At 45.4% G+C, this 27,139-nt stretch overlaps 1 protein-coding gene across 1 annotated transcript; it reads left to right on the top strand.

Moving 5' to 3' along the window:
• Nucleotides 1-778: 778 nt before the first annotated feature.
• On the top strand, nucleotides 779-18,660 carry LOC106567739 (ras-like protein family member 10B). Its single transcript, XM_014137403.2, has 4 exons — nucleotides 779-1,027; nucleotides 2,425-2,819; nucleotides 8,458-8,582; nucleotides 17,785-18,660. The coding sequence occupies exons 2-4, from the start codon at nucleotides 2,598-2,600 to the stop codon at nucleotides 18,053-18,055; spliced, it is 618 nt and encodes a 205-aa protein (XP_013992878.1). The 5' UTR covers nucleotides 779-1,027; nucleotides 2,425-2,597; the 3' UTR covers nucleotides 18,056-18,660.
• The last annotated feature ends 8,479 nt before the right edge of the window (nucleotides 18,661-27,139 follow it).

A 27,139-nucleotide genomic window follows, 5' to 3' on the forward strand; every position in this document is an offset into this window, starting at 1 on the left:
TTTCGACTCCAAAATCCAGGAGTTGTGCACCACTAAGTAAAAGATTGTGAAAGGTGACTTGGGCCAGACAGGTATGTGGCACGTGGTTACTTAGCAACAATGTCAAAATATACTGTTGCTAAGAAACAGCCTCCTTACTGCCCATCGGGTTCACATGTTTCTCAACACACTTGAGTCAATACTAAGTTAGTCTAGTGGTTAGAGCGTTGGGCCAGTAACCATAAAGCTTGCTAGATCGAATCCCTGAGCTGACAAGGTAAAAATCTGTCGTTCTGCCCCTGGACAAGACAGTTAACGCACTGTTCCTAGGCGGTCATTGTAAATAAGAATTTGTTCTTAACTGACTTGCCTAGTTAAATAAATAAAAAATACTTTAGATCAAAGACCTAGGCTATTCAGATGGAAAATCAATGCATGTCGGCAACTTCTGATGTAAGAACACCAGGCACTGTGTAGAAACCACATGGATATTTTTAATAGTCAAAAAGCAAAGCGCGCTGGTTTAGGTGCGTCGCACGCACAGGGTCACTAAAAATTCCTCAAAACTCCCAAGTGTTCTGGAAATGTTAACAAGAGATAGGACTATAACTCAAATTTCAGTTAGCCGACCTTTATCTGACACATCTCTGGCAGTGGCAACCCTTTTCATTCTCGTGCGGACCGACCTTTCCCTAAAAGGCTAGATTATCCACTACATGTCGGCTGTCGGTTGTTAACACCTCATCTGACTATTAAGCTACAGCAGACGTGATGTGATAGCCCTACATTAGCCTATACACTTTAAGGTCTCACCCCTTTTTGCTGCCTGCAATATCTGACAGGCGTTTAGACCGCGTGCCGCCTCTCCACTATCGAGAGAGGAGGTTTTATCTTTAGGACTCTTCACTGTATCCACCTGAGCCACTTATCTTTCAGTGGGAAGCCAACGAATGAGGTTATACACACATCAGCATCACCGCAGGTGTATCCGCAGCAGCACTTTGGAATCTACACATTTCACCGCATCGGCACCATACTTGTGCGCACGGTAAGATTGTAGTAGCCTATAATTTCTAATCATTTTTACGGATATGGAGTTGTTTAGAGATGCAGCTAAGGTGGTCTATTTAGATACATTTTATCCTTAATTTTTACAGATCTACTTCCTTTTATTCTCACAAAGTTGGGATGTAATTATGATGCCTAAATGTATTTTTGCATTTCATGAAAACCTATTAGCTAACCATAAAGCCTATCAAAAGATGGTGTCAACATGTTTTTGTTTTTTAATTTGTGATTGTGCTATTTTGCCTGATCAAATAGCATACCAGGCTACTGGAATTCTTTCACCCAATATTTATTCATTTTGTGCATTTAGTTTCTACGTTGGTGAGTATGTCTTTGCGCAGTTACTCATGTCGGTTCCGTGTAGTTTTTGGATGATAGTGTTATTAGATATGAGTCTACTAATTCGGGTAGGCCTATATATTTGGGTTCTGATGGTGTAAGACAGTTGAACTAAGCTCGTGAGGCATACAGTATACTAAGTGTTATTCTTCAAGAATCAATGCTTATATATCATTAATAAAAAAATCTTAGAATGGATGTAGCAACTGCAGATTCTCCATTTAATTTGTTGGAATTGTTTGGATGGTGATTGTTGTCTTCTAAAGAATTAAGTTAATGATGATGGTGCAGCTTCAGATATAGTATTGGTGGGAATTGTATGAAGCATAGAGAGATTATTGTAGTTGTGTTAGTTTCCTAAATTATTCATTCAACGTTTTTTCAAGTGGTAATGATGTGATGCTTTATTAATACTGCATCTGTCCTTAATAGGATCAGTGCATGTAGCTGTTCTAAAATAAATCTTAGTCTCTTAACACTCTACTGGCTCCAAAACTACAAGGGAGAGTTGTAGCATCTCCAATAAACCACCTGGAAGACAATACACTGATTTAAGTGTCAAAATAAATATTTTGTCGCATTTCATTCGAGTTTACAGTTTAGTCAATCTCATTTAGACTGCACAGTGACGTCTTTGGTTTTCATTGAATATCTTATTTAATCTTCCCAGAGTGTCCTTGTGTATAGGATTTCTATTTTTAGTTGGTTGCTTAGCAGCATAGTGCTTTTGTTTCCCTTTTGTAGATGAATGAAAGGCATGCAGTGGTAAAAATAATGCACTTTCCAAAATAACCTCTACTTTCATGTACAAGTACAGAGTGATCCAGGAAATGGCAGAGCGATTTCTGCATAGTGCATCTTTAAGCTCCAAATAACCCATACCTGTTTGGTGTGTTCCCCTTTTCTGTCTTCCTCCTACTCTCTCTCTCTCCAATCTCGCTCTTCCAATCTCTTCAATCCTGCTACCTCCCCCTCGCTCTCTTTACCTCTCACTCCCCAATTCCCTTTTCTACCCTCTCTCCTCCCCCGATCCTCTAGTGTGATAGGGGGTGTTGGTGGCCTATGAATGGGGCTGAGCGTGCCCCCCACCACCACACCTGCCTCTGCACCCGTGGGGACTATGCATTGCACAACCCTGAATGCACTAGCCGGTGGTTTGCGAGAACAGGGAAGGGGGCGGAACGTCGGCAGGGGGTCAAGGGGGGTGCAGCATGCCCCCTCCCTTCCGCATCGCTGTGCTGGGGGCGCAGGGCGTGGGCAAGACTGCCATCGTGCAGCGCTTCCTCCACGATGACTACAGCGAGGCGCCTGTCCAGGGAACCAGCCGTGCCCGCCAGGTCCACCTGTCGGCTGCCGTGCTCAATGGCCACGTGCACAACTTGCAGATCACCGACTATCCTGCAATCACCAGCTTCCCCTGCAGCTCACTGCAGGTACTGTCCCATTGAAGCACAATAGTGATGGGAACTGATGTGTTTGCCAGGTTAGACATTGTAGCAAGGTGAAAGGTCCAGTTTAATGTCAAGACATGAGGAGATGAGGAGAGGAAGCCACTGTCAGTGGGTTCATCTTAATAGAGTGGTTTCCTTCTGCTTTGATGCTATCTGTGCCCTGCTATCTAAATGTATCTACATTTGCATAACATACACACACACACATAGATCTGACAGGGGTAGATAAGAGGACAACCTGCTCTCTGTATTCACCTGGAATGTCATTTCTCCTCAAGTTTAAATACACTATATATACAACAGTATGTGGACACCTCTTTCAATTAGTGGATTCGGCTATTTCAGCCACACCCGTTGCTGACATGTGTATAAAATCAAGCACACAGCCATGCAATCTCCATAGACAAACATTGGCAGTAGAATGGCCTTACTGAAGAGCTCAGTGACTTTCAATGTGGCACGGTCATAGGATGCCACCTTTCCAACAAGTCAGTTCGTCAAATTTCTGCCCTGCTAGAGCTGCCCCGGTCAACTGTAAGTGCTGTTATTGTGAAGTGGAAATGTCTAGGCGCAACAGCGGCTCAGCCGCGAAGTGATAGGCCACAAAAGCTCACAGAATGGGACGGCCAAGTGCTGAAGCATGTAGCCCATAAAAATCACCTGTCCTTGGTTGCAACACTTACTACCGAGTTCCAATCTACCTCTGGAAGCAACGTCAGCACAATAACTGTTTGTTCAGAGCTTCATGAAATTAGTTTCCATGGCCAAACAGCCTTACATAAGCCTAAGATCACCATGCACAATGCCACGCCTCGGCTGGAGTGGTGTAAAGCTTTCCGCCATTGGACTCTGGAGCAGTGGAAAGGTGTTCTCTGGAGTGATGAATCACACTTCACCATCTGGCAGTCCCACGGATGAATCTGGTTGTTTGGTGACACCCTGTACACAGAGGTTGGGCAAAAAACCAACCCTGGATGTCTCTCATCCTCAGATGGCGAAGAGGTACTACTGAGATAATGGATGCCATCAACCCCAGCACTCGGAGGCATGTCTTGAACGTGACCGAGCGCCTCCTGTTGAACAAGGAGAGGCACTATCAGAAGGGCGTGATGCAGTCCTCCGAGGGTGTTCGAGAGAGAATCCATCATTATGCCTTGGTACTATCTCTGTTGGCAACAAAAGCTCCTTTTCTGATAGATCTTGAACCATACGTCGTGTTTGGTACCACTTGCAAAGTAGGTAATCATCTGTATAGGACTCTCAGCCCCTTGATTCTCAGTGGTGTGAATGTTGCCTCTGCACACTTTCTGAACGTTCAGGGAGCTAGCACAAGCCCAAATGGTATTCATAGACTGTGCCTTCAAAACAAAACCTTAATATCCTCCTGTCCTGCAGGTCGACTGAGGTGAACCAGTCACCTCGTTGAAAAGACAGAGACAGCATGTTGAATGTAAGCATACGCAACGTTGTCAGATAGCTGTTTAACACCCATTGGTCCAGAATTGAGGCAAACCATTTCCATTTTTTGTGAACAAGGAAGTACCGGGTGTAGAAGCCAAGGCGGCTCTCTGCCGCTTGTATAGCCCGATCGTTTCTTTGCATAATTAAGGGGAGATTTTCTGCTTTAGTATGTGTGCCGAATCGCCAGTCGCTGCTAAGTCCAAAATTCTGCTTGAACTTGTGCCGGGGGGAGAGCCGTGGCATGGTGGGCACTCGGGGGTAGAGTAGATTCCCTCCGTCTTCCTTGAGAGTGAACGCATTAGAATGGGTTGCGGCACAAAGGGAAGGGTTCTACCCGACATTCTGTGCTCTGCCCGAGAGGTGGCAGGCCAGAACTTGGGGTGAACTGTTGGCTGCCCCTCTCTGCATCAAGGGGCATACCCCTAGGTCCGGCACCCCTTCTTCCCTGTAGGGGAATCAAATAGGCGGGACCTCGATGTGGCTGCAGAAAAGGACTGTTTTCCCCATCGGCGGTGCCTGTTTGGGAATCCGAACTGTGGGGTCGGTGCATGCTGTGTCGCTGGAAGCCTCCTGCGGAAAGCCCTGGTGCCAGCGAATTGGTCTGGGTTAGGCTTGCTGATAGCTAGGAGATTATGCATCTCTAGCATCAAATCGGCCTGATAAACCAGCAGTATGGATGTAACATTCAACTCCCATATAGGACGTACGGCAGACATGTAAACCTTTTGGTAGATGGACATGGAGAAGTGTTCCGTCTTACCAGAGAGAAGTGCCTGTAGTGACGAGGAACTGTGTTTGAGGTGGTTGGCCAGTGATGGCTTGCCGAGGCCCAGCTCCTCCATGTCCTTGACATTCATGCTGGCAAAAAGTCTGGTTTGGACCTTGTCGGTCGAGGGTTTGTCCCAAGCGTTTGGCTTCCGCCATGCAAGCTGGGATAGCTGGGAGGAGTTGCTTGCTTGGGGCGGTGCGAGAGGGGAGTTTCCGTCCATCGTACCAGTCCATCTCTGCGCTGCCACTCTCCATGGGTTCGGGCCACTGAGTCTGGTCGCTGCCTGTTTGCAGACATCAAGGAGCGAATATCTATCATCCGCCATCGATGCCCTGCTAAGGGTGAAATAGGGACTAGAGGTAACAGCTTGCACCTCCTCGTGCTCTTCTTCCTCTGCTGCTTAGAGGAGGTCGGTCATGCCCTCGCCATCGCCGTGGGTCTGTGAAGTAGTCTCCCTGCTTGAAGGCAGTGTGTGAGATGAGCCACATAGGGCTGCTCAGCACACTCTCCGGCAGCAAAAAAACTGCCTGAGAGTGTTAGCGGCAAAAAAAAAACTATGGATGCATGACTGGGGATTATTGAACACTGCTTCTGCGTGTTCGAGACCTAGGCAGAAGACACACAGGGGTGAGTGTCCTTGCCAGATATGGTTGCTCCGTATGGGCACGGTTGTGCTGGGGCAGGGGCCGGGTCCTTGCTCGGTACCCATTGGGCTGAGCTAGCAGGTTCCATGGCTCCAAAAAACGTCTATCAAAGGGAAACGTAGAACAAAGGGAAACGTAACTCACGTTCGCCACTTGGGCTAGTAGCATAGCTAATTACCATAGTGCTAACCAGATAACCTAATTCTTTAAAGGGATACTTCAGGATTTTGTCACTAAAGCCCTTGATCTACTTCCCCAGACTCAGATGAACTTGTGGATTCCATGTTTATGTCTCTGCATCCAGTATAAAGGAAGTTAGCGATAGTTTCACACACCAATGCCAACTAGTGTTAGCGTAATGATTGGAAATCTACAGGAACAGCTAGCATTCCCACAAGCTTCCAGTTATTGCGCTAATGATAGTTAGCAACTTGCTTTAAACTGCACACAGACATACATTTTTTGATCCACGAGTTCATCTGACTCTGTGGAAGTAGATAAAATCATTGCCAAAATTACAAAGTATTCCTTTTACAATGTGAATGTAGCTAGCTTTCGCCTCGTGTTAGCCAAAGAAAGCTAGCTCTATGTTGATCTTGAGACGAATAAAACATGTCTCTCATTCGGTAAGCAGAGAGCGAGCTAGTAATTCTACCCTTCCAGGTAAAAAAGCTAGTCGGTAGGCTAGCTATCCAGGTTAGCTAAGCCCTGCAGCTAAGTTAGCCAAGTCTCAGCAACTAGCTGTGTGATGCTACAGTAGCTACCTAAGGAGACAAAGGAAGAAAAATCAACAAAGCTAATGGTTACCCGAAGTGAAAACTTTCCTTTCTGTAAAGTCACCCAACACAGAAGAGGAGAGCTAGCTAGAGTATAACTCTTCTGTGAGGAGAGAATGATCAGAGGGCGGGCGAGTGGCTCTTTAGTATTAGGGGAGGAGCTCCCTCATTTGCCACTTGACCTGTTTGGGTCAGACAGATGTGTATGATTGGTTCTTCCAGCTACTTAGAGTTTCTGGTGAATCCCACTGTGAGATATTGAAACAAATAATTCAAAGAGAACCACTGTTTGGGGTAAAACTTCAATCACTTCACATTTCACACTACTGATAATTTATACAACCTGGTCTCAGAGCATTTTGCATTATTCTGTATGTAAATCTGATACACTCCATTTACAGTGAACAAAAATATAAACGTAGTACATCCAACAAGCCTCACAATTGCAGACCACGTGTAACTACGCCATCCAGGTCCTCCACGTCCGGCTTCTTCACCTGCGGGATCGTCTGAGACTAGCCACCCAGACAGATGATGAAACTGTGGATTTTCACGACCAAAGAATCTCTGCACAAACTGACTGCAGTTTGACATCGTAACCGACTTCAGTGGGCAAATACTCACCTTCAATGGCCACTGGTATGCTGGCGAAGTGTGCTCTTCACCGATGAATCCCGGTTTCAACTGTACCGGGCAGATGGCAGACAGCGTGTATGGAGTCGTGTGGGCGAGCAAACAGAGTGCCCGTTGTTGGCGGTGGGGTTATGGTATGGGCAGACATAAGCTACGGACAATGAACACAATTGCATTTTATCGATGGCAATTTGAATGCCCAGATATACCGTGATGAGATCCTGAGGCACACTGTCGTGCCATTCATCCACCATCACCACCTCATATTTCAGCATGATAATGCACGGCCCCATGTCACAATGATCTGTACACAATTCCTGAAAGCGTAAAATGCCTCAGTTCTTCCATAGCCTGCATACTCACTAGACATGTCACCCATTGAGCATGTTTGGGATGCTCTGGATTGACATGTATGATGTCGTGTTCCAGTTCCCGCCAATATCCAGCAACTTTGCACAGCCATTGATGAGGAGTGGGACAACATTCCACAGGCCACAATCAACAGCCTGATCAACACACACACACAGCTAACATTAGCAAGCTAGCTAACGTTAGTCACATAGCTATAATTTGTAACATCTCATATGTTTAGCACATTTGTTACAGATTGTATGTTTTGCAAATTCGTCAAATTCGTAACTTATAACACATTTTGAAAATGTGTAACTTATTGTATGTTTTGCAATTTCGTAACATATAATATGAATTGTAATTCGTAAACATATCATACAAAATGGAGTGTCTTGGATTTACGTACAGAATAATACGATATGCTCTGAGACCAGGTTGATTTATATAGTAATCAGTGTTTCATTTGCACTGTGGAGGTGCTTTAGGTGTTTTTGAAAACCTATCCAAGGCAAGCCCTAACTTGCAAACAATATTTCTCACAGCGAGGAGCCAATTATAAAGCAGAAATTAAATTACAAAAAGTTTGAATTCAATAAGAGAGCAGATTGTGTTCTGGTCATATTGATCAGACAGTAAGCTATGTTGCAAGTCATTTAAACAAATGAACTAGACTAATATCGTTCTCAAAAGCTGTGTGTGTGTGTGCGTGCATGAGTGTGTACAGAATAGGTGAAAACTATTGGTCTCCATGCATCTATTTAAAATAAAATTCTCTGCCAAATTAAACATTTATAAAACAGTGCTATCAGAGTTTTACCGGACAAAAGGAAGGTTCATTTGTGTTGCTTCTTAATGAGAGATCTCCCTATGTCTTCTCTCCTCCCTCCTGTCTCCTTTCCTCCCCTTTCTATTCTTGCTAAAATGTTATTTTAGCAATTTTTCTTCTCCTTTCTTCACTTTTCTATCTTCTTCCCTCCCTCCTCCAGGAGTGGACAGACACCTGCTGCAGAGGAATCCGCAGCGCTCACGTCTACATCCTGGTCTATGACATCTGCTGCTTCGACAGCTTCGAATACGTCAAGACTATGCGCCAGCAGATCCTAGAGACCAGGTGAGGACACGGCCTGCATGACAAATAGGGACCAGCTCCAGCTGGCACCGGTTCTTTGAACAGACGTAATTACGGCTCGCTATGCAATCAGGAGCCCCCACCGCCACACGCACAGAGAACATTTGTTTAACATTTGGACTGAAATCAACATGAGTGGCTCAGACTGCCATGGTCAAGTGTCTTCATAATCACTTTGGTTTCTCTTCACAATTCCTCTATTGTCTTTCCGTTCTTTTGTGTGTTCTTTTGAATTCGGTATCCTATGGATGTTGCTGGAAGCGAATGGCAGTGTGGAGTGGTGTGATGAAAACAGTTTTAACAACACCCACTCTACAGACACTCACAATATACACTAGACACTCAGCAGACATTCACTCACTTGTTACAACAATAGTCTTTCACAGTGGTTATCTTACCATAATAAAATAAGTTGAGTCACAGTCTGAAAGAACCATTTTATTTCACCTTTATTTAACCAGGTAGGCTAGTTGAGAACAAGTTCTCATTTACAACTATGACCTAAAGCAAAGCAGTGCGACACAGACAACAACACAGAGTTACTCATGGAATAAACAAACATACAGTCAATAATACAATAGAAAAAGCCTATATACAGTGTGTGCAAATGAGGTAGGATAAGGAAGGTAATAGTGGCGAAATAATTACAATATAGCAATTAAACACTGGAGTGATAGCTGTGCATAAGATGAGTGTGCAAGTAGAGATACTGGGGTGCAAAGGAGCAAAATAAATAACACTATGGGGATGAGGTAGTTGGATGGACTATTTACAGATGGGCTATGTACAGGTACAGTGATCTGTGAGCTGCCCTGACAGCTGGTGCTTAAAGTTAGTGAGGGAGATATGAGTCTCCAGCTTCAGAGATTTTTGCAGGTCGTTCCAGTCATTGGCAGCAGAGAACTGGAAGGAAAGGCGGCCAAAGTAGGAATTGGCTTTGGGGGTGACCAGTGAAATATACCTGCTGGAGCGCGTGCTACGGCTGGGTGCTGCTATGGTGACCAGTGAGCTGAGATAAGGCGTGGCATTACCCAGCAAAGACTTATAGATAACCTGGAGCCAGTGGGTTTGGCGACGAATATGAAGCGAGGGCCAGCCAACGAGAGCATACAGGTCGCAGTGGTGGGTAGTATATGGGGCTTTGGTGACAAAACGGATGGCACTGTGATAGACTGCATCCAATTTGCTGAGTAGAGTGTTAGAGGCTGTTTTGTAAATTACATCGCCGAAGTCGAGGATCGGTAGGATAGTCAGTTTTCCGAGGGTATGTTTGGCAGCATGAGTGAAGGATGCTTTGTTGCGAAATAGGAAGCCGATTCTAGATTGAATTTTGGATTGGAGATGCTTAATGTGAGTCTGGAAGGAGAGTTTACAGTCTAACCAGACCCCTAGGTATTTGTAGATGTTCCGGATAGCGTCGAACAACAAATTGATGTATACGATGATTCGGTGAGCGAGTTTATTAGCAAGTGCTTCGGTGATGTTGTACCCACAGCGACAATTTAAACCTTCACCAACTAGAAACTGTGGATTGATGGCAGCATTTGTGCAAAACTGAAAGCGCGAACCACTGCTTTTAATCAGGGCAAGGGGACCGGAAACATGACCGAATACAAACAGTGTAGCTATTCCCTCCGCAAGGCAATCAAACAAGCTAAGTGTCAGTATAGAGACAAAGTAGAGTCGCAGTTAAACGGCTCAGACATGAGAGGTATGTGGCAGGGTCTACAGTCAATCACAGACTACAAAAAGAAAACCAGCCTCGTTGTGGACCCCGATGTCTTGCTCCCAGACAAACTAAACAACATCTTTGCTCGCTTTGAGGACAATACAGTGCCACCGACACAGCCCGCTACCAAAACCTGCGGACTCTCCTTCACCGCAGCCAATGTGAGTAAAACATTTAAACGTGTTAAGCCTCGCAAGGCTGCCGGCCCAGACGGCATCCCTAGCCGAGTCCTCAGAGCATGCGCAGACCAGCTGGCTGGTGTGTTTACGGACATATTCGATCAATCCCTATCCCAGTCTGCTGTTCCCACATGCTTCAAGAGGGCCACCATTGTTCCTGTTCCCAAGAAGCTAAGGTAAATGAGCTAAAGGACTTTCGCCCTGTAGCACTCACTTCCGTCATCATGAAGTGCTTTGAGAGACTAGTTAAGGATCATATCACCTCCACCCTACCTGACACCCTAGACCCACTCCAATTTGCTTACCGCCCCAATAGGTCAACAGACGATGCAATCACATTGCACACTGCCCTAACCCATCTGGACAAGAGGAATACCTATATAAGAATGCTGTTCATTGACTACAGCTCAGCATTTAACACCATAGTACCCTCCAAACTCGTCATTAAGCTCGAGACCCTGGGTCTCGACCCCGCCCTGTGCAACTGGGTTCTGGATTTTCTGACGGGCCTCCCCCAGGTGGTGAGGGTAGGAAACAACATCTCCACCCGCTGATCCTCAACACTGGGGCCCATCAAGGGTGAGGGCCCTCGGAGTGTGGTGTCAGGAAAATAACCTCACACTCAACGTCAACAAAACAAAGGAGATGATCGTGGACTTCAGGAAACAGCAGAGGGAGCACCTCCCTATCCACATCGTCGGGACAGTAGTGGAGAAGGTGGAAAGTTTGAAGTACCTCGGCGTACACATCACGGACAAACTGAAAGGGTCCACCCACACAGACAGCATGGTGAAGAAGGCGCAACAGCGCCTCTTCAACCTCAGGAAGCTGAAGAAATGTGTCTTGTCACCAAAAACACTCACAAACTTTTACAGATGCACCATCGAGAGCATCCTGTCGGGCTGTATCACCGCCTGGTATGGCAACTGCTCCGCCTACAACTGCAAGGCTCTCCAGAGGGTAGTGAGGTCTGCACAACGCATCACCGGGGGCAAATTACCTGCCCTCCAGGACACCTACACCACCCGATGTCACAGGAAGGCCAAAAAGATCATCAAGAACAACAACCACCCGAGCCACTGCCTGTTCACCCCGATATCATCCAGAAGGTGAGGTCAGTACAGGTGCATCAAAGCTGGGACCGAGGGACTGGCCTTCTATCTCAAGGCCATCAGACCGTTAAACAGCCATCACTAACAATGAGTGGCTGCTGCCAACCTACTGACTCAAATTTCTAGCCACTTTAATTATTAAAAATTGGATGTAATAAATGTATCACTAGTCACTTTAAACAATGCCACTTTATATAATGTTTACATACCCTACATTACTCATTTCATATTTATATACTGTACTCTATACCATCTACTGCATCTTGCCTATGCCGTTCGGCCATCGCTCATCCATACATTTATATGTACATATTCTTATTCATTCCTTTACACTTGTGTGTGTAAGGTAGTTGTTGTGAAATTGTTAGAATGCTTGTTAGATATTACTGCATGGTCGGAACTAGAAGCACAAGCATTTTGCTACACTCGCATTAACATCTGCTAACCATGTGTATGTGACTAATAAAATTTGATTTGATGTCCACATATTCTAAGTCAAAACCGTCCAGAGTAGTGATGCTGGATGGGCGGGCAGGTGCTGGTAGCGATCAGTTGAAGAGCATGCATTTAGTTTTACTTGCATTTGAAGCTCGTCTGGAGGTTAGTTAACACAGTGTCCAAAGAAGGGCCAGAAGTATACAGAATGTTGACGTCTGCGTAGAGGTGGATCAGAGAATCACCAGCAGCAAGAGCGACATCATTGATGTATACAGAGAAGAGTCGGCCCGAGAATTTAACCTTGTGGCACCCCCATGGAGACTGCCAGAGGTCCGGACAACAGGCCCTCCGATTTGACACACTGAACTCTATCTGAGAAGTAGTTGGTGAACCAGGCGAGGCAGTCAATTGAGAAACCAAGGCTTGACAGAGTTGAAAGCCTTGGCCCGGTCTATAAATACGGCTGCACAGTATTGTCTCTTATCGATGGAGGTTATGATATTATTTAGGACCTTGAGCGTGGCTGAGGTGCACCCATGACCAGCACAGAACCAGATTGCATAGCGGAGAAGGTACGGTGGGATTCGAAATGGTTGGTGATCTGTTTGTTAACTTGGCTTTCGAAGACCTTAGAAAGGCAGGGTAGAATAGATATAGGTCTGTAGCAGTTTGGGTCTAGAGTGTCTCCCCCTTTGAAGAGGGGGATGACCGTGGCAGCTTTCCAATCTTTGGGAATCTCAGACGATACGAAAGAGAGGTTGAACAGGCTAGTAATAGGGGTTGCAACAATTTCGGCATATCATTTTAGAAAGAGAGGGTCCAGATTGTCTAGCCCGGCTGATTTGTAGGGATCCAGAATTTGCAGCTCTTTCAGAACATCAGCTATTTGGATTTGGGTGAAGGAGAAATAGTGGAGGCTTGGGCAAGTTGCAGTGGGAGGGTGCAGTGCTGTTGACCAGGGTAGGGGTGGCCAGGTGGGAAGCATGGCCAGTCGTAGAAAAATGCTTATTGACATTCTCAATTATTGTGGATTTATCAGTGGTGACAGTGTTTCCTAGCCTCAGTGCATTGGTCAGCTGGGAGGAGGTGCTCTTATTCTCCATGGATTTTACAGTGTCCCAGAACTTTTTGGAGTTTGTGCTGCGGGATGCAAATTTCTATTTGAAAAAGCTCGCCTTTGCTTTCCTAACTGCCTGTGTATATTGGTTCCTAACTTCCCTGAAAAGTTGCATATCACGGGGGCTATTCAATACTAATGCAGTACGCCACAGGATATTTTTGTGCTGGTCAAGGGCAGTCAGGTCTGGAGTCAACTACTGGCTATATCTGTTCCTGGTTCTACATTTTTTGAATGGGGCATGCTTATTTAAGATTGTGAGGAAAGTACTTTTAAAGAATAACCAGGCATCTTCTACTGACGGAATGAGGTCAATATCCTTCCAGGTTACCTGGGCCAGGTCGATTAGAAAGGCCTGCTCGCTGAAGTGTTTTAGGGAGCGTTTGTGTCACGACTTCCGCCGAAGTCGGTTCCTCTTCTTGTTCGAGCGGCGCTCGGCGGTCGGCGTCGCCGGTCTTCTAGCCATCATCGATCCACTTTTCATTTTCCATTTGTTTTGTCTTGTCTTCTCACACACCTGGTCTCAATTATAGGTTACAGCTTCCCCCCGATTACCGTATTAACCCCTCGTTCCATGTGTCTCTCCTCAGGCCGGTGGCTGGCCCGATCCAGGAGTCTGAGGTGCGGGAGGTTCCTCTGCCCCCTCTAGACATCGAGGGGGCCCCGGCGTACTCCGTTCGCTCAATCCTGGATTCGAGGCGTCGGGCGAGGGGCCTTCAGTACCTCGTGGAGTGGGAGGGGTACGGTCCGTAGGAGAGGTGCTGGGTTCCGGTCGAGGACGCGTTGGACCCTTCAATGCTGCAGGAGTTTCAGCGTCTCCGTCCGGATCGCCCTGCACCTCGCCCTCCGGGTCTTCCCCAAGGCCGGTGTCGGCGCACTACTGGAGCCGCGCGTCATGGGGGTGTACTGTCACGACTTCCGCCGAAATCGGTTCCTCTCCTTGTTCGGGCGGCGCTCGGCGGTCGGCGTCGCCGGACTTCTAGCCATCATCGATCCACTTTTCATTTTCCATTTGTTTTGTCTTGTCTTCTCACACACCTGGTCTGAATTTCCCTCATTACATGTTGTGTATTTAACCCTCTGTTCCCCCCATGTCTTTGTGCGGAATTGTTTATTGTAAGTGCATGTGCACGTTTTCTCTGGTGCGCGACGGGTTTTGTACCTATTTGTTTGTGGTTCTGGTTACCGGTGGTTTTATGAATAAAGCTGCTCCGTTGATTACCAAGTTTTGCTCTCGTGCGCCTGACTTCCCTGCCGCCAGTTACGCACTCCCTTACAGTTTGACAGTGATGAGGGGTGGTCGTTTGACAGCAGACCCATTATGGATGCAAGCAATGATGCAGTGATCGCTGAGATCCTGGTTGAAGACAGCAGAGGTGTATTTGGAGGGCAGGTTGGTTAGGATGATATCTATGAGGTTGCCTGTGTTTACAGATTTGGGGTTGTACCTGGTAGGTTCATTGATAATTTGTGTGAGATCGAGGGCATCAAGCTTAGATTGTAGGATGGCCGGGATGTTAAGCATGTCCCAGTTTAGGTCACCTAACAGCACAAACTTTGAAGGTAGATGGGCGGCAATCAAGTCACATATGGTGTCCAGGGCACAGCTGGGGGCAGAATGTGGTCTATAGCACGCGGTAATGGTGAGAGACTTGTTTCTGGAAAGGTGGATTTTTAAAAGTAGAAGCTCAAATTGTTTGGGCACAGACCTGGATAATAAGACAGAACTCTGCAGGCTATCTCTGCAGTAGATTGCAACTGCGCCCACTTTGGCAGTTCTATCTTGTCGGAAAATGTTATAGTTAGAGATGGAAATTTCAGTGTTTTTGGTGGCCTTCCTAAGCCAGGATTCAGACACGTCTAAGACACCCAGGTTGGCAGGGTGTGCTAAAGCAGTGAATAAAACAAACTTAGGAAGGAGGCTTTTAATGTTAACATGCATGAAACCAAGGCTTTTACGGTTACAGAAGTCAACAAATGAGAGCACTTGGGGAATGGGAGTGGAGCTAGGCACTGCAGGGCCTGGATTAACCTCCACATCATCAGAGGATCAGAGGAGGAGTAGGATACGGCTAAACGCTATAAGAACTGGTATGTTCGGAACAGAGAGTAAAAGGAGCAGGTTTCTGGGCGCGGTAGAATAGATTCAATGCATAATGTACAGACAAAGGTATGGTAGGATGTGAATACAGTGGAGGTAAACCTAGGCATTGAGTAACGTCAATAAACCAGGTGAGGTCACCGCATGTGTGGGAGGTGGGACAAGAGGGTTAACTGAGGCATATTGAGCAGGGCTGGAGACTCTACAGTGAAATATGACAATAATCTCTAACCAAAACAGCAATGGACAAGGCATGTTGACATTAGGGAGAGGCATGTGTTGCCGATTGATCATAGGGTCCAGTGAGTAGCTGGGCGGGCTGGAGACACGGCGATTCAGACAGCTAGCGGGCCGGGGCTAGCAGAAGGGCCTTAGAGGGACGTTGCGATGGAAGAAGTCTGTTGTAGCCCCCTCGTGTGGTTATGTCGGCAGACCAGTCGTGATGGATAAGCAGGGGTCCGTGTAGTAAAAGGGTCCAGGCCAATTGGAAAAATAGGTATAGTAGCCCAAGAAATTGGCTGATGAACCTCTTCAGCAAACAGTCCGGTATGCTCTAGATAGCTAGCGGGCCGCGGCTAGCAGGCTAGCAGATTCAGGGGACGTCGTGACCGAGGAACCTGTTGAAAAAAACCCTCGGGCGGATAACGTCGGTAGTCCAGTCGTGATGGATCGGCGGGGCTCCATATCGGCAATAAAAGGGGTCCAGGCCAATTGGCAAAATAGGTATTGTAGCTAGTTAGCTGGCTAGCTTCTGTTGGGGGTTCTGGTTCTGAAGTAAAGAAAATAGCAGAACCATACCACATTGGGTGAGGCGGGTTGCAGGAGAGTATGTTGAAGTTGGGGTTAAGAAAAACATAAAAAATGTATGCGAAGAAAAAAAGATATATAAAGATATATACACGGGACACGACAAGACGAAAACAAAGACGCCTGACTGCTACGCCATCTTGGATTTTAAACTGCTATTGTAATAAAGACCTTGTAATATCTAACGTAGTATAAATTAGTTGTAATTCTTCATAACACACCATGGTGAAAATGTATCAAGGCATATGAGTTATTGTAGATTTGACCTAACCAATCCTCTCAGCCTCAGTTATTGGAAAGTCAATAACGCTTCCTTTTGAATTTGCAAATCGTGTCACCTTCGTGGCACTGGGATGTCAAAGTGGACGTCACAGCTGTTCCAGAGGTGACCGTAGGGTCAGGGTGACGGTTACCTGTCATTGGCAGCAGTGATGGATGTGAGGTGTAGTTGTCCCATCAGCCTTGTTGGCTGCTGTCACATGGTGTGTGAGCATGAGGCCTTCAGTTAGCCCCCACTCTGACAGTGCCACGTTGCCAAGGCTACACAGAGGCTAATGGTGTCAGTGACAGCTCCTGTCACAGCCATTCATCTCCCAGTCATCCATTTATTTTGTGTGGGCTCACCCAGTTATTATTATTATTACGCACAAATCATTTGATTTGTTCGATTTTTGTACTTAAAGGTTATAGCAGTGCATGCTTGTAAAATCAACGTTTGGAGCAGTAGGCTATATTCTTTTGAAATCAATACGAGAAGCAGAGTGGACAATCTCCCTCTATTGTCCTTTGCACATATTGTTGTCCCACACCCTCTTGTTGTTCATAGTGTTAAAATTGTGCCATTTGCTTTTAAGGAACTGACAGCTTAGGAAAAGGTATTTATTTCCTAGAAAAGAGGGAACTATCATCATACGGAAGAGATAAAAGCTGAATGCAAAGGCTTAGGGATAGGGAGAGGAGAGTGACACCCTGGGTTTTACTCACGTTTATCTGACGAGGAGTCCCGGGATAGCAGGGAGAGCCCGGTGACAGCTTGTCAGTAAGATTCCAGACAAAGCCAGGCGCTATAGACAGAACAAATGCATTAACCAAGCCCAGTGGAGCAGTGAAGGAGAGACGGGGAATTATAGTCAGCCACAACAGAGACTAGAGAAAAAAACACATAATTTACACTCACCTCAGAAACCCAAGGTTTCAAACTTGCTCTGTAGGAGCTACCAGCATATTACTTTGACAAGATGGGGATCTGTGGGATTTTAAACCTTCCCTCGACTATAACTCAAGGTTTCTGTCAAGGTGTACTTTTGTTAGTAGTGCGGAGTTAAGAAAAGCCCTTGTTGAAAATGTCTGGGTTTTTGGTCATGAATATGTCCAAACAGAAACAGCTCTCCTTACGAAGAGTCCATTTTGCCCAGGGTTAACAGGGCAGGGGATTTGATAACTCTGCTTTAATAGCATCAACTATAACATCATAAAAACCCCTCAGGATATTTTTCTCATATTTCTCTAGACTGGGTGTGAAGGTTAAAATCTTGGGGTACAAACCTGTGTCAGTCATAGCTAAGCCTTGCTTTTATGTTATGCTGTGTTTCTGTTTAAATGACTACAGAAAAGGAACCAGTGTGTGTGCCTGGCATTAGCTGACCACAGGTGTCTAACCTCTCATTCTCACTGTTTTTGTCTCTCTTTTCCTTTCTCCAGGGTGGTGGGCACAGGTGACACGCCCATCCTGATTGTGGGAAACAAGCGGGACCTGCAGTGGGGGCGTGTCATCCCCCGCCATAACGTGTCCGACCTGGTTAGGAAGAACTGGAAGTGCGGCTACGTGGAGTGTTCAGCTAAGTACAACTGGCACGTGCTGCTGCTGTTCGGGGAGGCTATGCGCAGTGTGGTCTGTGCCCGCTGCAAACACGTCCATGCCACCATTCGCTTTCAACGGGCACTGAGGAACGAACGCTGCGCCCTCATGTGATTTACTCAGTGACGGTGGATGGGCACCGGAGTGGCATTGAGGGCCATTGGTACAGTAAACCTCCTTAGGAACAGCTGAGAACTATTGATGATCACTGTGACTGACTACCATGACTGACCACGTTTCTGCCCCATGTGAAACTACAATATTAAACACCCCTATGTTTTGCTGCTGATATATGACATACTTGATCAGATGGAGAGTACTACCCTATCCATTTTTGTAAAGTGTCTTTGATCTTTTCTTGACTTGGAGGCAGTTAAACCAACCAAAACCCGTAGCTGTACAATTATGAACTCATCCAAGTGCACTAAAGAAACTTTCCAGCATCTGTTGTTTGACTAGCCTGGGCGTTGATCAATGTATGACATTGCTAATGTCAAAGCCCCCTTTGGATTGGGACTGAGGCTGGCATCTGCTGATGCAGGGGCAGGCAGATGGATCCTTCCGTTCCTGGGGCTCAGTGCGTTCTCTTTCTCTGCTCTGATATGTCTTGAAGGTGCACACTTGAGTGTAAAATCCTTAAAGGTAGCATAACGAATTCCATACCCAACCACTCAAACAAAACAAGCACAAATAAAAAACCCAACTGTCATTCAATTTAAGCCAATCGCAAAAGACCCTCTCCTTCACACCTTCTGGAACCAAAACAAACAACCATAGGGACACAGTGTCCCACACAGTGTTTAATCTCCTAATAGCTTACAAAACACTGACCATCCTTACCAGACAACTGTCTGTTTCATTTACTGAGGACACATCACTTTTTACCTCACGGTTTCTAGTCCTTGGCGAAGGTTTAAACAAGCCTAGTGAATTTGAAAGAGGATGGTGAAATTATGATATTTGGAGTAATATCACCAAATCCAATCTGACCTTTACACTCCAACCGCAAACACAACCTTTTACATCGTAAATCTACAATTGTAGATGCACATGATAAGGGTTTTTAACACAATCTAATGTGACAAAATACTTTTGCAAGGCACTGGATGTATTGTATATAAAGTGATATTAATTGTTTTGTCAACAATCTACACAACATACTCTATTGCCAAAGTGGAAGAAGATAAAGATAAATAAAAATGTATAACGAAAATATAGTCATTGCATAAGTATTCAGCCCCTTTGTTTAGGCAAGCCTAAACTATTTCAGGAGTAACATTTGGCTTAACAAATCACATAAGAAGTTACATGGACTCACTCTGTGTGAAATAATAGGGGTTGACATGATTTTTTAATGACTAACCATTTGTCTGTCCTCCATATATACAACATCTGTAAGGTCCCTCAGTCAAATGGGTAACAATAACAAATCAGACATTGAATATCTCGTTAAGCATGGTCAAGTTAATAATTATGCTGTGGATTATGTATTAAACCACCCAGACTCATCAAAGACACAGTTATCCTTCTGAACTGAGCCACAGGACAGGAATGAAACTGCTCAGGGATGTCACCATGAGGCCATTGGGGATTTTAAAACAGCTACAGAGATCAATGGCTGTCATGGGAGAACACTAAGGATGGATCAACAACAATATGACCTAAATGACAGTGAAAAGAAGAATTCAAATATACAGAATAAAAATATTCCAAAACATGCATTTTGTATGCAACAAGGCACTAAAGCAATACTGCAAAAAAACAGGAAAGGAATACACTTTTTGCCCTAAATGCAAAGCTTTATGTTTGGGTCAAATCCATCACAACACATCACTAAGTAACTCCCTTCTTATTTTCAAGCATGGTGATGGCTGCAACATGGTATGGGTATGCTTAACATCAGCAAATACTGGGGAGTTTTTCAGGATAAAAAGAAATGGGATGGAGTGTGTTTGCACAGGCAAAATCCTAGACAAAAACCTGCTTCAGGGCCTCCCGAGTGGCGCAGCGGTCTAAGGCACTGCATTGCAGTGTTGCGGCGTCACCACAGCCTGGGGTTCGATCGCGCTCTAGCGACCCCTTGTGGTGGGCCAGGCGCCTGCAGACTGACTTCGGTCGTCAGTTGAACGGTGTTTCCTCCGACACATTGGTGCAGCTGGCTTTGGGTTAAGCAAGCGGATGTTATGAAGTGCGGCTTGGTGGATCATGTTCCGGAGGACGCATGACTCAACCTTCGCCTCTCCCGAGCCCGTTGGGGAGTTGACGCGATGAGACAAGATCACCATCACGAAATTGGTAGAAATTACAAAAACAAAAAAGAGAGAAAAATAATTCTACCTGCTTCAGTCTGCTTTACACCAGACATTAGGAGAGGAATTCCCCTTTCAGTGGGACAATAACCTACAACACAGGGCCAAATCTACACTGGAGTTGCTTACCAAGAAGACAGTGAATATTCCTGAGTGACCAAGTTCCAGTTTTAACTTAGGGCCTAGATTCAATCAGATCAAGCCTTAACCGGTGATAGCAGACACCTGCATAGCGGATGTTTTGGCGATGTCAGAGGTGGAACTACTTTGGAGCCTTCAAATCTGACTAGCTGCTCTTGCAATCATTGTCACTGAAGACACATCCTCCGAGAAAGTGTAGGCTATATAGACATTTTTATGATCAAATTGAAAAATCATTAAACAAAATAATGAGGATTAATATTATCCTAATTGAGGTGTAGATTGCATCTCACATAACAGTGTTCCAACTTGTAAACAAGGCTGCATGGGACTTCTGTTAATGCCACTCCATGCAGCCAATGGCAATGTCCGCTTTAGGTATAATGCAGAGAGCCACTTGTGGATCTGACATCTCTAACGCAGTTCCACCACCAACACTGTCAAAACAACCGCTATGTGGATGTTGGCTAAAGGGGATCTGATTGAATAGAACCCTAAATCTACTTGAAAATCTATGGCAAAACTTGAAAATTGCTGTCTAGACAGAATTTTAAAAAAAGAATAATGGGCAAATATTGCATAATCCAGGTGTGCAAAGCTCTTATAGACTTACCCAAGAAGACTCACAGCTGTAATCGATGCCAAAGGTGTTTCTAACATGTAATGAATCAGGGAGTTGAATACTTATGCAACGACTATATTTTAGTTATTCCATTTTTATAAATCAATTTTAATGCCACTTTTAATGTCACTTTTCTGAACTGCTAAATACAGCAATAAATAAACATTCCCTGCTTGAATCCTGGCAACCTTTGCTAGAACAGTAAGCTAGAATTTGTTTTGGAATAAGGGGGAAATATAGGATACAATTGTTCCTAGAAGGTTGCATTCAATGAAAGGAGAATACTGTTATGAAGAATACAATGCAGATACTAGCCTACCTGACTAGAACCACTTGTGTATAAGACAGAGAGCGTTTGAGTGGAACAAGATTTGTGTAACACTATAAGAAGATTGCTTCATGATATTGACAAACTGCCAGTTGCAGGTGGCATAAGTGTTTGATCTGTGTCTGAGCAATCACATTGCATAAGGAGCAGCCCTCGAAATCAGAACAGCACTGAACTACTGTCATGTCCTGTGATTTTAACGATCCTCTTCCTAAATATAAAATGACTTTATATACTGTATGATGATGAGGTACCTGACTGTGTATGATTACAAAGATGAATGTGAAATAGCACTGTGTCGATGTGAAGCTATAATTACGAAGTGCACAGACATCCTATTCGCTGGTCTGTTTCATGATTATGTCATAATAATTTGATACTCCACAGGTAGGTCTGTCTGTGTAACAACTGTCTTCAAAAATGGACCAAGGCGCAGCAGGTATGTGGATACTCATATTTTAATTCCAAAAAGGAGTAAAGCATCCACCGGACAAAAACAATACACCAGACAGGAACAGTCTTGCAGGCGGACAAAACACAATGCAAGAACAACTACCCACAACCCCAAAGAAAAACACACACTACTATATAGGACTCCCAATCAAAGGCAACTCAACACACCTGCCTTCAATTGGGAGTCCAATCACCCACACAACATTTAACACACACAAACCCCTGCCACATCCTGACCAAAACAAACACAATTACGCCCTCTGCTGGTCAGGACGTGACAGTCTGGTTTATAATACATGCTAGAGAAACTCAACCGACTCTATAAGAGTCTCATAAAGACCACTGCCTTGAATTTACCCCACAGGTCATATTGACTTAGATACCTTTCCCTCCTCCACTGCCTGTATCATATCTTACCGTTTCAATAAAATAATTTATTTTCAGGATACCTGTTGAATTTCCCAAGGTCTCAATGAATGCCCCTTCCCATGAGAACCATTATGCTGGTATTGTGAGGTGTCTAAAATATCCGTATTTTTATTTAATCTTTATTTAATTAACTAGGTCAGTAATTTCTTATTTACAATGACGGCCTATGGGACTCCCAATCATGGCCGGTTGTGATACAACCTGGAGTCAAACCAGGGTCTGTAGTGACGCCTCTACCACTGAGATGCAGTGCCTTAGAACGCTGCACCACTAGGGAGCCCTGGAGTATTGTGATCTACTGGAGGGGTATATTGAACCTGGGGGTGTCACAAGGAAATAACCAGTAGTTGGGAATTAGAGGATGTTTTAATGGTGTTTTCAAATTAATCAATTGTTCAACAAACTCAACACGTGCCTGTTTTGAGAAATTAAGTTGCTGAAAAAACGACTGCATTTGAGTTCAAGGATACTGGATGCTGATCCCTGGTATGTCCCAGTATGTATTGTTCTTCCTTAGTACAGTTCATCCCAGTGTGTGTGTGTCTCGCTGGCCGGCCCCACAGACAGTGGCGGTAATTGAAGGAGTATTCCTAGTCGACTCAGAGCGAGGAGCGTGACGCGAGAGCGAGCGGATGAGGAACAAGCACAGCTGCTGTAGTGCGACGTGCTGCAGCTTTTGTTCAAATATTTTTTATTGAACACACAACAATGGTGTATAGGTATAAAAGACAAGTATACAATTCTTATCTAAACATAAAAGAGCAGACAGGAACAACGACCCAGAGTTCTGGGTACAAAACAAATATTACAAAACAAGACATACAGAACAAGGACAGGTAGAAAGAGGGTAGATGTCACCCCCCCACTGATTCCCCCCCTTATTCCCCCCTATTCCCCTCCCGACTGCTCAGGTGGCGGAGCCAGCACATGCTGCCCAAAGGTGGATTACAATATTACAATTGAGAGTGCGTTAAAAAGTACAAATTCACAGCGCCGACTGGTCCAAGTAAGAAAGGCTGCCAGATTTGATCAAATGTTGATAATTTATTGTTCAGAATATATCTAATTCTTTCTAAGTGTACAGTGTTTGCCAATTCGCTGAACAATAATTTGGTAGAGGGCGCTTCCCTCCTTTTCCAAAACAACAAGATTCATTTTTTTGCCGAAATGAGACTGTAAGAGATTAGTTGTTTTTGGGAGTTGGTTAATCCATTTAGGGAATCAGACACTCCCAGGATTATCAGAAGCGGGTCTGGGTTTATTGAAGTCTCCAGAACTTCAGAGATTATCCTAAAAATTCCACACCAATAACCATACAAGCTAGAGCATAGGGCAAAGCAGTGGAGTAGTGTACCCTGCTCAGCCTGACATTTATCACACATAGGGGATGTATCAGGAAATATCCTATGCAGTTTGGTTTTGGAATAGTGTAATCTGTGTAATACCTTGAATTGTATGAGACGATGTCTGGAGTTAATGGAGCATGTGTGGATATACTCCAAGCTATCTTCCCAGTCTGCCACAGAAATGTCAGTCCCTAGTTCTTCCTCCCATTTTGCCTTAATGGCATCTGTAGAAGGTGCGCTAACAGATTGAAAAGCGTCATATAGACAAGATATCAGTTTGTCTGAGGTGGGGCATATTTTTATGCATCCGTCAAACATGGAAGGTTTAGCATTCCCAAACGTTGGGAGGTGTTTTCTAACATAGTCTCTAATTTGTAGGTATCTGAAAAAGTTACTTCTGGGAAGATTATAAGTTTCCCTCAGCAACTCAAAGGAAGCAAAGGTCCCTTCTATATACACTGCTCAAAAAAATAAAGGGAACACTAAAATAACACATCCTAGATCTGAATGAATGAAATAATCTTGTTAAATACTTTTTTTCTTTACATAGTTGAATGTGCTGACAACAAAATTACACAAAAATAATCAATGGAAATCCAATTTATCAACCCATGGAGGTCTGGATTTGGAGTCACACTCAAAATTAAAGTGGAAAACCACACTACAGGCTGATCCAACTTTGATGTAATGTCCTTAAAACAAGTCAAAATGAGGCTCAGTAGTGTGTGTGGCCTCCACGTGCCTGTATGACCTCCCTACAACGCCTGGGCATGCTCCTGATGAGGTGGCGGATGGTCTCCTGAGGGATCTCCTCACAGACCTGGACTAAAGCATCCGCCAACTCCTGGACAGTCTGTGGTGCAACGTGGCGTTGGTGGATGGAGCGAGACATGATGTCCCAGATGTGCTCAATTGGATTCAGGTCTGGGGAACGGGCGGGCCAGTCCATAGCATCAATGCCTTCCTCTTGCAGGAACTGCTGACACACTCCAGCCACATGAGGTCTAGCATTGTCTTGCATTAGGAGGAACCCAGGGCCAACCGCACCAGCATATGGTCTCACAAGGGGTCTGAGGATCTCATCTCGGTACCTAATGGCAGTCAGGCTACCTCTGGCGAGCACATGGAGGGCTGTGCGGCCCCCAAAGAAATGCCACCCCACACCATGACTGACCCACCACCAAACCGGTCATGCTGGAGGATGTTGCAGGCAACAGAACGTTCTCCACGGCGTCTCCAGACTCTGTCACGTCTGTCACATGTGCTCAGTGTGAACCTGCTTTCATCTGTGAAGAGCACAGGGCGCCAGTGGCGAATTTGCCAAGCTTGGTGTTCTCTGGCAAATGCCAAACGTCCTGCACGGTGTTGGGCTGTAAGCACAACCCCCACATGTGGACGTCGGCCCTCATACCACCCTCATGGAGTCTGTTTCTGACCGTTTGAGCAGACACATGCACATTTGTGGCCTGCTGGAAGTCATTTTGCAGGGCTCTGGCAGTGCTCCTCCTGCTCCTCCATGCACAAAGGCGGAGGTAGCGGTCCTGCTGCTGGGTTGTTGCCCTCCTATGGCCTCCTTCACGTCTCCTGATGTACTGGCCTGTCTCCTGGTAGCGCATCCATGCTCTGGACACTACGCTGACAGACACAGCAAACCTTCTTGCCACAGCTCGCATTGATGTGCCATCCTGGATGAGCTGCACTACCTGAGCCACTTGTGTGGGTTGTAGACTCCGTCTCATGCTACCACTAGAGTGAAAGCACCGCCAGCATTCAAAAGTGACCAAAACATTAGCCAGGAAGCATAGGAACTGAGAAGTGGTCTGTGGTCCCCACCTGCAGAACCACTCCTTTATTGGGGGTGTCTTGCTAATTGCCTATAATTTCCACCTGTTGTCTATTCCATTTGCACAACAGCATGTGAAATGTATTGTCAATCAGTGTTGCTTCCTAAGTGGACAGTTTGATTTCACAGAAGTGTGATTGACTTGGAGTTACATTGTGTTGTTTAAGTGTTCCCTTTATTTTTTTGAGCAGTATATAAATCCCCTATGGTACTTATCCCCAACTCTCCCCATCGCTCAAAGGTGTTATCAAGGTTAGAGGGGGCAAAGGAGGGATTCCTGGCAACAGGGAGCATGAATGACCTCCACTCATCACTGTCAAACGCTCCCTGAAACACTTCTGCGAGCAGGCCTTTCTAATCGACCTGGCCCGGGTATCCTGGAAGGATATTGACCTCATCCCGTCAGTAGAGGATGCCTGGTTATTTTCTTTTAAATGCCTTCCTCACCATCTTAAATAAGCATGCCCCATTCAAGAAATTTAGTATCAGGAACAGATATAGCCCTTGGTTCTCTCCAGACCTGACTGCCCTTAACCAACACAAAAACATCCTGTGCGTTCTGCATTAGCATCGAACAGCCCCCTTGATATACAACTTTTCAGGGAAGTTAGAAACCAACATACACAGGCAGTTAGAAAAGCCAAGGCTAGCTTTTTCAAGCAGAAATTTGCTTCCTGCAACACAAACTCAAAAAAGTTCTGGGACACTGTAAAGTCCATGGAGAATAAGAGCACCTCCTCCCAGCTACCCACTGCACTGAGGATAGGAAACTCTGTCACCACCGATAAATCCACTATAATTAAGAATTTCAACAAGCATTTTTCTACGGCTGGTCATGCTTTCCACCTGGCCATCCCTACCCCGGTCAACAGCACTGCACCCCCCACAGCAACTCGCCCAAGCCTTCCCCATTTCTCCTTCTCCCAAATGTAGTCAGCTGATGTTCTGAAAGAGCTGCAAAATCTGGACCCTACAAATCAGCCGGGCTAGACAATCTGGACCCTGTCTTTCTAAAATTATATGCCAAAATTGTTGCAACCCCTATTACTAGCCTGTTCAACCTCTCTTTCGTGTCGTCTGAGATTCCCAAAGACTGGAAAGCAGCTGCGGTCATCCCCCTCTTCAAAGGGGGGGGACACTCTTGACCCAAACTGCTACAGACCTATATCCATCCTACCCTGCCTTTCTAAGGTTTTCGAAAGCCAAGTCAACAAACAGATTACCGACCATTTCGAATCCCACCGCACCTTCTCAGCTATGCAATCTGGTTTCAGAGCTGGTCATGGGTGCACCTCAGCCACGCTCAAGGTCCTAAACGATATCTTAACCGCCATCGATAAGAAACAATACTGTGCAGCCGTATTCATTGACCTGGCCAAGGCTTTCGACTCTGTCAATCACCACATCCTCATCGGCAGACTCAATAGCCTTGGTTTCTCAAATGATTGCCTCGCCTGGTTCACCAACTACTTCTCTGATAGAGTTCAGTGTGTCAAATCGGAGGGCCTGTTGTCCGGACCTCTGGCAGTCTCTATGGGGGTGCCACAGGGTTCAATTCTTGGGCCGACTCTCTTCTCTGTATACATCAATGATGTCGCTCTTGCTGCTGGTGAGTCTCTGATCCACCTCTACGCAGACGACACCATTCTGTATACTTCTGGCCCTTCTTTGGACACTGTGTTAACAACCCTCCAGACGAGCTTCAATGCCATACAACTCTCCTTCTG

This window comes from Salmo salar, chromosome ssa13 (assembly GCF_905237065.1).
Source record: "Salmo salar chromosome ssa13, Ssal_v3.1, whole genome shotgun sequence".
Taxonomy (NCBI): domain Eukaryota; kingdom Metazoa; phylum Chordata; class Actinopteri; order Salmoniformes; family Salmonidae; genus Salmo; species Salmo salar.

Bases quoted from the DNA above. Each gene is read 5' to 3' on its own strand.
- LOC106567739 (XM_014137403.2), top strand. From the start codon at position 2,598: ATGCCCCCTCCCTTCCGCATCGCTGTGCTGGGGGCGCAGGGCGTGGGC. The intron at 2,820-8,457 runs GTACTGTCCCAT...TCCCTCCTCCAG, and splicing joins TCCCCTGCAGCTCACTGCAG to GAGTGGACAGACACCTGCTG. The intron at 8,583-17,784 runs GTGAGGACACGG...TCCTTTCTCCAG, and splicing joins CAGCAGATCCTAGAGACCAG to GGTGGTGGGCACAGGTGACA.